This window comes from Lichenostomus cassidix, chromosome 10, assembly GCF_008360975.1.
Source record: "Lichenostomus cassidix isolate B80296 chromosome 10, HeHo_3.0, whole genome shotgun sequence".
Lineage (NCBI taxonomy): Eukaryota > Metazoa > Chordata > Aves > Passeriformes > Meliphagidae > Lichenostomus > Lichenostomus cassidix.
Window position 1 is genome coordinate 13,145,613 of NC_139491.1, and position 12,029 is coordinate 13,157,641.

The 12,029-nt window shown below is 39.3% G+C and overlaps 1 protein-coding gene across 7 annotated transcripts in view; it reads right to left on the minus strand.

Moving 5' to 3' along the window:
- The window catches only part of ZNF280D (zinc finger protein 280D), a 48,155-nt gene extending 36,135 nt beyond the window's left edge, over nucleotides 1-12,020 (minus strand). For 2 of the 7 annotated variants that reach the window (XM_085070711.1, XM_085070717.1), the window contains exons 1-4: nucleotides 11,840-12,020; nucleotides 7,064-7,215; nucleotides 3,224-3,289; nucleotides 2,745-3,115 (exon numbers count right to left, since the gene is read on the minus strand). In XM_085070711.1, the coding sequence (XP_084926837.1) occupies nucleotides 2,745-3,115; nucleotides 3,224-3,289; nucleotides 7,064-7,208 (582 nt within the window). In that variant the 5' untranslated portion in view covers nucleotides 7,209-7,215; nucleotides 11,840-12,020. Of the gene's footprint in view, nucleotides 1-2,744; nucleotides 3,116-3,223; nucleotides 3,290-7,063; nucleotides 7,216-11,216; nucleotides 11,568-11,839 lie in introns of those variants that run through there. The other 5 variants (XM_085070716.1, XM_085070713.1, XM_085070714.1 and 2 more) reach the window with 5 other exon arrangements.
- Between the last annotated feature and the right edge of the window lie 9 nt (nucleotides 12,021-12,029).

Here is a 12,029-nt window from a genome sequence, read left to right on the forward strand (position 1 = left end):
GGAAGCTGAAGATCCAAATGTCAAACACTTCCCAGAAAAACTTATTTGAAGCCTTTGCCACTTAGGAAGAATCAAGTTGGGAAGAAACAGGACCCACATTAACAAAAATGTCACAGAAAGCCAAAGGCAGAAAATCATCACTATAAAACAGCAGCTCCAAGTGAAATAAACACTAGATGGGGAGGGGATGAGATCCTTAGATCCAAAGAACTCTAAGGAGCTCTTGAATGAAGACAATTCAAATCAAGGACGTGAGCCAAAATACACACACACGACACTAAGAACAGCAAATGACCATGTGGCAGGAGTGATTAAAAATCACAGAATCTTGCCCAAGAAGCTAAACTATAGCACCTCTCCAAAAGAGATGGACATCAAACAAGCTTCTTCCTCCATAAAAAGTGTAACATAATCAAGTGGCAAGAACAATAAAAAGAAGAAAACAAATTCTAGACAAAGCTGAAACTGAAAATACAGTTCTGAATCTAGAAAAATTAAGCTGAAGAGATGGAAGATTCATGTCTTAAGCAAGGAAAAAAAAAAAACCCAAAGAGAAAACTCTTCCTAAAGGTCCTCAAGAATTTCTTAACATCCAAAGAACGGGATGTTACATTTAGCACAGCTTAAAAAAATTAAGAGCTCATGAAAACCACAAACAAAATGTGAACACTGTAAAGAAACCATATAAGACAATTTCAACAGTGGAATACAAAATCTGTATGCACTGGATATCCCAGAAAAAGAGGCATTACTTTCTAAAGTGTGTCAGTGTAACCTGGAATAGACAGAACTGATTAATATATGCTTAGAGAATCTTTGCCATATCCTATTTCAGGCTGCAACCTCTTCAATTAGCTACTCCTCTACTCTGCCATGGAAAAACAACCTGCAGATTTTGATGAAGTAACACTACAAATACTTAACTAACCTCATCTGTGACAAATAAACTCAACAAATGAGAAAGAACTCTCACAAAAAGAAGTGCTGTGTGCATGCCTTCTTTAGAGGAAATCACTGTCTCGATGAGTTACATCCAGCCTACATATACCCTGTGGAAAAGTTCGGCTTTCCTAGGTCTGCTTACTCTGAGGTTTTCTCATAAAAACACTGTAGAAGTCCCAACCAACTCTGTCTGCTAGAACAAAAACATGAGCATGTGTGTGTGAAGCAAGCACTTCTTTTGCAGGGAAGATTCTGCAGGACATACTAGCACACCTTTAAAGGATTTCATAAGGCATACTACAGCATAAGTAAACTTTTAAGAAAATTCAGACTTGAAATATGTGTCTACATCATGTAAAGTAGCAGACCTTTCTGTATTAACCTGCCCTGCTTTATAAAGATAGATCTAAGAGGACTAAAGAAGCAATCTAGATGTCATACTGATACCTGGACTTTTAATTATATAATTTCTTAGGCCTTCTTAACAGTGACAGACTAATTTAGCTAGCCCACTTCACCAGACACATCCAAAATTTCTCTCTGCAAACTGTCAATCAACTGCTGAAGACTCAAAATTGGAAAGCATGAGTTGTTTCCTACTGAATTTGCCAAAGATTCAGCTAGCCAGTTGATAGGCAATGATTACATTGCATTGTTTTGTTTTTCTTAAAATACAGCCTCTCAACAGCAACTATTTAGCCAGAAGTCTTAAGAACACCCAGTTACAATCCTCATATTTTAATGGCCTAATTAACTCTTTTCATTTAGACTGATTGCTCTGTTCAACAAATGAAGAATCCATTAGGTTGCATGATTTGTATTTACACCAGAAGTCTAACAGCTGAAACCATCTCAGGTATGTGTATTTGCGTGGACAATGCAGATAGTGCCTACTGTGAGGCTTCATTTTAACCTGACAGTAGTAGCTAATATTATAGGCATATTGTCTGAACAGTTTCAGCATAAATGATTTTCAGTAAAGGTATTGCATCACAGTTTACCTCATACAAATATGGAATTTTAATCCTCATTCTTTCTCTCTCACTTATGTCCAACAGATAAGGCAACACCACCAGCATCTAACTCAACTCTCTCATGACAACATTCTGGGGTCCTGTGGCAACCCAGAAAGGTCTATCATACATGACCTACCTATGTGCACAATTCCCTTAGGTTTTCAAGCAAAATATGTACGCTGCCAAATGGTTTCACCTGCTGATCGTGCAACTTGTGGTTGCTTAAATCTCTTTACTATATTATGGTTTCACAATGTTTTCATTCATGTGCCATATGAATGAGAAAGCAAAACCCACTAAGGAACTACAACTACAGCATTCTCTTAAGCAAAAATCCCAAGAAAGGCACTGTAAAAAACAGGTGGAAAACCCACAAAGTTGCTTTACACACTAAATGCAAGCTATTTAAAAATGAAATCAATTTATCAATACAGAAGATCCATCTCTAAGCAAAGAAATCTGCAAAATTTAGAGAATGAATTTGCATCATTTCTCCACAGAACATAACGAATCTAAGCAGTACTAATTTCTCTATGGTCTAGGATTTTCATTTAATGGCATTCTATTCTTACTAAAACCATCATCTTTGAGTCATCTTGAGATCAGTAATTCCAAATATATTTTTTAATTTACCAGTGCAAGGTTTTGATCCTAGAATCTTTACAGTTTACATAATGCTAGTCTATAATCTAGTCCAGATCTTTAAAAACCTAGACTGCATCAGTATGTTCCTTATTAATTTAACAGTAATCATACCTCTTACATTTCAAGTGAATAAAGACTTACCTGATTAAGTATTATGGGCTGTCCTGTTGCAGGAGTCTCTGGCCTGGATACAGGTTGAGCCACTATAGGAACTGTGATATTTCTTGCTGCCGGCTGTGTTGTCACTGGAATGGTTACAGGTCTGCAAACAGGCTGAGTTACTCCAGAACTTGACCCAGGCATCTGCTGTGTTGACAAACATCCAGCAACTGGTCTCTGCAGTGCTAGTGCAGTTCCTGAAGCATTCACTGCTACAGACAGTGGCTGAACTGCCACTGAGCCAGTCGCAGGTCTGGGTACAGTCTGAAAGACCGACGGAGCAGGCATAGCACCAGGGCTGGAGGCAGGCGTCACGTAATGCTGACTCTCAGACTTGAATGTAGTGACTGTACCTGTTGCAAAGGATCCCAAAGTTACCTTTACATAATTTTGCATTCAAATGTTTCTTAAGTGTTGTGGATTTTTTTGGTTTTTATTACCATATTAGGACAATAAAGTACCTCTACTGGGTGCACCATTCTGTATCCCCCTTCGTGGTGAGCTGAGGTTGACTCTGTTCAATATATCTGTCAAAAGTTACATTTATCTTAATTGCAAATAAATTAACAGCTTCATTGCTTTTCAGATTTAAAAGCTGCATTCATATACACTAATTAAGCCAATTAGGATTTGACTTATAAATTACTATTTCTAAAACAAAAACCTGGAAAAACCAAGTGTAATTTGTACAAATTAAGATATGCTCTTCCACTCCTCTTTGGTTAAGATAGTTCATTAAAGAATCTCAGTGTTTATTTTCTTGGAAACAGATTAACACACACATAAGAGTGCAAACAAAAAAAAGAAAAAGGACATTTGATTAACATTTAACTTTGCTGATTATAGTGCATTTATTTACGTCTCTTTCTCACGTATACATAACGCTTCCCAAATACTAGAACTGCTCTGCATTAAAGGAAGTGTTTTCTCCAAACCAGTAATGACACAATTTGCTTCTGTATTAACAAAACACAGCACTTACAAACTGGGTTTTAGACTTCATGGTATCCATTTTCTAATGTGAAAGGAAAATCAACATATCAGCAATGAAAGGAGTCATATTGGAAGTGCATTACAAGAGAACCAATTTTCTTACATATTCTACATGGTAGTCTATGTCCAGAGTTCTAGCTCAGTAGAAGTACATGCAATTTCTTAAATTACATTTGCTCTCTAACTAATGCCACTGATATTCCCTGACATTATATGCCTTAATCTGGAGTTTCTGACAACTTCAGAAAGTTACAAAAATAGTCATCAAATCAAAATACTTTTCTACTCCCGGATTCTCAATACCATTAGTGTTGCTGACAAGTTGCTTGCTCTGACCTGTGAAAATATGCATATGAAATTAGATTGATTCTCCAATATCTAACCAACAAGGCTTGAATTAACTTCTCAAACCAGGGTCAAATTACATCAGTTTCTCCAGCAATACATCTTAGAGTATCTACACAATGTTTTTAATAACCCTAAGGCTATTTACACCAGCAGTGTCTCATTAGTACACACTTCTCAAGTTAATAGATAAATCTAATAGCAGTGGAGCTCAGAAGACCACAGCTTTCAACCTGCCATCTGCATTTAGATCACACTAATAAAAAAGCAGCTGCAACCAACAGATTTAAACAGGTATGCATTTTTTAAGTATGATGAAATTTTGTCCTGTGATAATAATACTATTTTTACTTCAACATAACAATACCACAAACAAGGATTAAATTAATTCAGGATTTAGCTGAACACATACATTTTGTGATTGTTAACAAATCAATACCTCATACATGAATTTTAGAGTGAAATTAAAATAAAGCATCACTTATCTACAAAAGAAAAGCTATTCTAAAAGTAAGGTCTCACAAAGCATTGTCAAGACAGTCTCATGCGCACACAGTTCACATCCTAAATTACCAAGGTAGATTTTACTGCTTTTAAAAAGAACACTTCAAGAAGCCAGTTTCTTGAAATTACAAACTACATCTACATGATTCAACTGATTCATCATAGACTTCATGTATGTATGATTTCCCTCTTCCATCAATGTGTTATTTGTCCTGTTTAGGTAAAACAGCACTGAAGCATAAGCATGCTGACATGCAGAATAACATTTCAAAGCAGTAAGAAATTACAAGTTTGCATCATTATGAAAAAGGAAGCAATAACAACAAGTGGTAATTATAGGGAAAATAAGCAGTTGCAGAAAAAGGTAAAAGGAACAAAGCGAGAAATACTTTTCATCTCCGCCAAAATAATCCTTCAGTACATCAGAAGGGACACTTGATTCTACACGACTCTCTGCCAGCAGCTCCATGTTGGGGTTTTAACTATTTCCTTCAAGTTTTCCACACAGCCTGTACAAAAACTAGTAATTGCACTGCCAGGAGAAGGTTAAGAAAATGCAATGCATTGTAGAAATGACACCTTTCAGAAAAATTAAGACCTACACATGAATTTCCATTTGTCATCAATTTTTCATCTGATCAGGTGCAAAGTAAACAGTGATAAGCGAAGCTGGGTTCATGATATCTTGCCTATCACCAATAACAAACTGAAGCCTGACTACTGCCAGGTAGTACTACTTACAAGCCAGAGAAGAACTGAGGTCATTCTTCCATAGCTGTTTTTGATAGTGAAGTAGAAAATTAAAAAGAGAAAAGTTGAGAGGGAAGGAAAAAAGATAAAGTAAAAAGTTATACCATAAGTGATTTTACTTGTATCAGGACCAAGTATGGACAGCACTAGAATAAGAAGCAAACATTTTAAGTCTCTATCTTTTACCAAACTTCTTGAAGTTCACAGAATCATACCAAAATTATAGCTTTCACCTGAATAATTTCTATCCTTTGACTACAAAAAAATCTTGAGGCTACAACAACTACAATCAAACTTGGCATATTTGTTATTCCAACACATGCTAGTGCCTTAACAATTGTTCTATGCCATGACCAAGAGCAATCCAGAGGTCTCTGGACCTTCCAGAAAACAGTATGAGTATTTTCCAGACTTTCCAGAAGTTTGTAACTGTAGAAAACTAGGAGTAATTTTAAAATATTCTTCAATTTTTTCAGAGTATCCAGAGTATTTTTAAAAATTGACTCTTAAAAAATATTTTGGGTGAGAGAATTTAAATATTAGCTTCAGTATTCTTTTAACATTCATTTTTCCACATTTTTAACCTAGCATAAGAAGCTTTAAACTTACTATCCTAGCAGCAGTAACAGTAAACTTACTGTCCTGAGGAACAAAGTAAGAGATGCAAGATGAAAGAATTGTGAACTAAAATGACTGAACAACTAATAACAGCTCTGAAATCCAAGCAGCAGAATGTGGCAGACAGGCTAGTGTAACATTTTGTCTTGAGATCCTTCACTGCAAATTACACACCTTCAGAAAACTACTGTGGAAATCTTGGATACAAGCATAACAGAGATGAGGCAGAAGCCACAAGCAGTAAACCTCACCAGGCAAAATTTTGGGTATGTGACTGCTAGACAAATCTTTGGTCAAAGCTCTTAAAAACTGACTACAAGATAGATACACAGAGAAGTGAAAAAGTTTCATTACTAAAATCAATTAAGATAACAACAAAACAAATGTTCTTCTTTACTTACCTGCCAAAGCCCAAGCATAGGACAAGCATGGAATTCTGACACATCTGCTGTCATCCCAACCACCTAACCTCACTCCCTGCACTTAGGAGAAAACTACAGAACTTGATGAGAAAAACCTCTCTACTTGACAAAGGATGGGTAAATTTATCAATAAAAATCTACTTCATAGACAGGCTTTCAGTATTTTCATATTAATGACTTTCACGATTGTGCTTTTATTACAGACAATTAAGACAGTTACCTTGGTTTTGTCAGAATGATGTTCACCAAAATATGAAATGTGGGGTGGAGAAAAAAAAAAAGGACTGTAACAGGAAGACAAATTCATGCACATTCTTTCAGCAGGGAGACACTTCCAAATATATAACTAAATATTAACTGTACTGAGAGCAGTTGCATGCATGTTTTCAGCCTTGTATGTACTAGCTTTCAAACTGTGCTGCTAATGCTAAAACCTTCAAATGTCCATATTTTGGCCTCAGAGATTTAAGGTTAGAGGTAACCAGAATCATGCATAACCTGGAGTTCAGGACAGAACTTGAGAATTCTGATTTTCAGTAAGACAGATGTGCAGCTTTAAGAAGTAGAATTTCTTAAGTCAAACTGTTAAAAATTCTATACTTTCAAATTAAGTTTAACTTTCTACACCTTGAAATATCTGTTTTAAGTTATGGAAAAGTGTTATCTTACATGTAGTAGCTGGCTTTGAGCTGGAGATCTCCCCAACAAAGATTGGCTCATCATCATCGTCCTCATCATCCTCTTCCACTTCTCTCACTCTCTTTTGCCATGGTTCTAGCTCCTCTTCTTCACATTCCATAAATAATTCTGCCATCTTGAGACTGGACAGTAAAAAACAAAAAAACACATATACCAAAACATTCAGTACTTTCATGAAATGTTTCACTGTTCCACAAGGAATACTGCAATTGTCAATAATTCCCACAGAATGGTTTCCCTCCCTCCATGGTCTTTACAGGTCGAACACAAGCTGACACAGGAGATCTTCAAAAATTGATGCCACATCACCATTCTGGCAATTACTTGAATGCTCATCTTTGCTATTAAAGAGAAAAGACCAAAGACACCCTCCACAGAATTGAAGCTATTTTTGTATAAAACACCAGTAACTATCAGGGAAGCCTCTCACACTACAGTGAAATGTATCTTTTAAAAAAGACTCCTATTGCAGGGAAGTGATTGAAAACAAATGTGAAGGGTTTCTACATCATTTACCTGGCACAACTGAGTTAGTGAAACATTAACTACAGCTTTACTCTTTCCATCTTAAAAAACCCAACACAAAACATAACCCCACCCAAACCCACAATTTGCCACAGCCTCCCAAATTCTGTAAGGTTTTGCCACAGCTTCCCATACGGTTAAATCTTCTTTAAACCCCAACAAAACCTACACAAAATTCCTGAAAACCCACAAAACAACATCAACAACAAGCAAACCACCTACAAAAAACATTTCAAACAAAAAAACTCCATAACAGCAAAATCCCCTAGCCATACCTACAATACTTTGCATACTGTCTTCATTATCAATTAAGACTTGATAAAAAATTTGGATAGATTTCATTAGATTTGAGTCCCTCATGCCTGTAGACTTGCTCTTGCAGTAAAAAAAGTCACGCAAAAAATAAGTAATGAAAAATACGTACTTTTTGGAAATAACATCAGCATGTCTTATCACAGCTGGGTTTGTTTTTTAAATAAATGGAGATGGCCAATAAAGTTTTCTTGTTTCCTTTAACATTTTTAACATAATTTTGAAAGTGTTTCTGACCAACACAATAAAAAAAAAAAGAAACTTTGCTTTTTTTTTTTTTTTTTACACAGAGTACCAATAATCTAATAAAACAGCAGAAATAATTCATCTGTAACAGTTTATCACAGGGGAGCAGACAGAATCATCCTCTACCTGTATGAGAATTGGGCTGCTGGTATGTTGAGCCTTGTTAGGCCTCGAGATAAAGTAGCAAAGCTCAATGCCTACTTTGCTTCCTCCATCAGCACTTAGCACCATGTCTAACTTCAGCACCCTAAGAAAGAACAGGATACTAAACTAAATTCTGGTATGGGGGAAGAGGAAGATTCTGAAGTGAATTTCCACTTGACAGAGATGACATGGGCCACATGGCAGGAAAGAGAATCAAGCCTAACTCACTAATTTTCTTTTTCTCTAGGACACTCTTTAGAACACAGCTTTTTTTTTTTAATAACACAGAGGCAAAGTTCAATACACTTTAAGGCAAAATAAATTACTATTTCAGAAACTTCTTTTATAGAACAGACAACATAAATGAGCAATGTTTTTATTTAATGAATTTAGTTTTACTTGACCTCAGGGCAAAAAAGTAATAAATTACAAAATGTGCTCAGAGGATGCAAGGCAATTTATATTAAAACCACAAAATACGCCCAAGCAATTTATATGTTAGCAGAATCCTAACAACATACATGTGAAAACCTCATCCACACTGTAATACAGCTGATTTTTCTCAAATACAGTTCAAAATAATTTGATAACATAGCCATGGGCTTTTAGAAAGTGACACCAACTGGTGACACCCCTTACAGATATTTCATTTTATGAATCAGGATATACATATTAAGGTACTCTCAAAGGTAACTCAAAATGCAGTGCAGCTTTTAAAAGGCAAGTACCAAGATTAATTTTTCATCTTTTAACCTATTTTTTTTTATTTCAATGCTATAATTTGAAGCCAAGCTTTCACTAATTTTTTTCCTGGGAAGAAAGCTGGCCTAATGAGTTCCTGCCCTGCTCGTGCACTGCTGCCTCAGTTGTGCTAGCACAACTTTGCACAGAACTATGGTGTGAAGCAGGGCATGTTAAAAATAACCTGTCCCAGTAACAGTTTTATTGGCACAACTGAGATGGCAAAAATCTGTAGCCTGGACAATCAAAACTGCAGTAAGGGGTAATGGATTTGATTAGAGGCGGTGTGCAGGAACAGCTCCTGCAAATGGTCTCCATCGCCAAAGGAAACATCTACATCCATTTTTAGAGTATATGTAGCTTCCAAATTTTTAGCTTCTTCAACTACATTAACATACAAAATGTATTCTAGGAATCCTGCTAGCAGTTGCTTTCAAAGTCAAAATTAACAGTGAATCTTTCCTCCCCTCTCCTCAAATATTTCCCAGTGGAGGTGCAAACACCAGTGTAAGGAAGGTAGACCTACTGATAATAGACTTTACCTTCCTCATTTTTTACTACGTAAAAACATCTATACATGTTTATATACACATTTCCTTAGAGGTAGTCCATGGATCTGAGAGGTCCAAAACTCAGATGCAGTGCCATATGTATAGACTCAAAGAAAGCGTTTAAACCATTATTGTAAGGTAAAGCAACAAAATTGTGAACAAGTTCTTTAAAACATTCTGAAAATATCATACTATACCAAAATACTGCTTTAAAAGGCAATTGCCCATCTAAAACTAAGCACAGCCACGGGTGTTTATTAGGCAGGCACAAATAACTAACAACCTGCAAAAACACAAGTCGCTGGAACACTATTATAGTTACTAGAAAAGTGATGAACTAAAAACATAATACGAGATGGAGAAAAAAATGAGAGCTCTTTGCACAAAACAATAAGCTTCTGATGAAGTAACCGTTTCAAAAGCACTAGTTTAGACATCTTTATCATGGCAGTTAGGTTTAAAGATAGGAGCTAACTTTATTAAAAGCCAGATACATTTAGAAGCTCTTTTAAGTTAGACTTTAAAAGCACTCACATAGAAACAAGAAATAATTAGGTAACATTAGTAAATGTAGCAAAAGTAACAAGTTGAGGTAACAAGTAACAGTTGCAAAGCAAACATCATAATGATCGGTAGAAGGGCACCGTGAGGATGGACAGGAATCCATACTACAGAAAATCACGGTAGATGCAACTACAATGAGACTTAAGAGTTATTGAAAAAAACAGTCATTACTTCAAACGCAATTTATCTGTTCCACAGTTAAGCTCAAGTGAACCTTCCAATACTCAAAACTTCCTTGGATTGGCTTAAAATCAAATAACTAATATGAAATTGGTAGTCACCTTAAAGAGTAAGGGCATTTACATTAACCAGAATTTTTTCAGACTAGCCTTGTCATCTTTCCATAATACAATCACAAAATATTCTGAGTTGGAAGGGGGTCACAAAGATCACGATGTCCAACTCTTAGTTCTGCACGTGACACTGCCAATAATCCCACCATGTGCCTGAGAGCGTTGACCAAACTCTTCTGGAACTCTGTCAGGCTTGGTGCTGTAACCACTCCCCTGAGAAGCCTATGCCAGTGCCAAACCACCCTCTAGGTGAAGAATCTTTTTCCAATACCTAACCTAAATCTCCCCTGACACAACTTCAAACCATTCCCTTGAGTCCTGCCATTGGTCACCACAGAGATCAGTGTCTGCCCCTCCTCTTCCCCTCATGAGGACTGCCATGAGGTCTCCCCTCAGTCTCCTCTAGTCTGAACATAATAAGTGACCTCAGCCACTCCTCCTATGGCTATCCTATATTAATCAAAGTAATTCTCCCCCCCCCACTTTAATGGCTGCATTTCAAATGCCCAGAGAAGTTTTACAACACAGATCATATGATGGACTACATGTTGTATTTCTCAGATAAAGTCCCATACAGGCACATAACTTTGCACCACATTAGTTGATGAAGGATGTGCAATCCACAGGTCCACCAGGACTGGGAACAACTGGCTTTTAATTGAGGACTGCATTTGATTAGTAGCGAAGAAACAATGACCAAGCTGAAACTGGACCTGAAAATTATAAAAAACCAAAGCGTAAACCAACTTCCCTCAACCACAAACCTCACCAGCCAACGCTGCCCTCTGTGCCATGAGAAGGCACAAGCTCCGCCTAGGGAAGGGCAATATCGGTGGTGCCAGCCCGCCAGCAGCTCACGCCGCCGAGCCGCGGCGGTGCCAGGCCGTGGGAGCAGCGCAGTGCCGAGGGCAGCCGAGCAGCCGCCTCTCCAGCCTGACCGCCCCGCGTCCCGCCCCCCGCGCCGGCTGACCGCCGGCTCTCGGCTCGGGCTGCGGGCTCGGGCTGGGCGAGGCCCGCACGGCAGAACCGCAGCAGGCGGGGAGGAGGCCGAGGCGCGCCGCCAGCCCCGCTCTCGCTGTTAACGCCCGGGGCCCACGGAGGGCCCCGCGCAGCCAACGGCGGGCGGAGCGAGCCGTGCCCGGGCCGCCCTCGAGGGCAGATCCGCCCGATGCCAGCGGGGCCCGCGGGCGGCTCGGAGGAGCGCTCACGGCGCGGGGGTCCCGCTCGGGGACGCCAGGCCGCGCACCGACCTAAGATGGCGCCGGTCTCGCCGGCGACAATCCCCCCGCGCCCGTCGCCGCCGAGCGCCGCTCCCGCCAGCCGGGGAGCGCGGCAGGGCGGGCCGGGGGCACGGAGCGGGCTGACCTTACCGTGCTGCGCGTCCGTGGGGGCCGCGGCGGGGGCGCCGCTCCGTTTCGCCCGGGCCGGCGGGGGATGGGAGAGCACCGGCTGAGGCGCCTTGCTCACCTCGCCGGGGCGCGGCGCCACCTCAGCGCCGCCGCCGCCGGGAGAGCGCGGGTGGGAGGCGGGGGCGGCCGCGGCCCCGCGCGCTGGCTGACG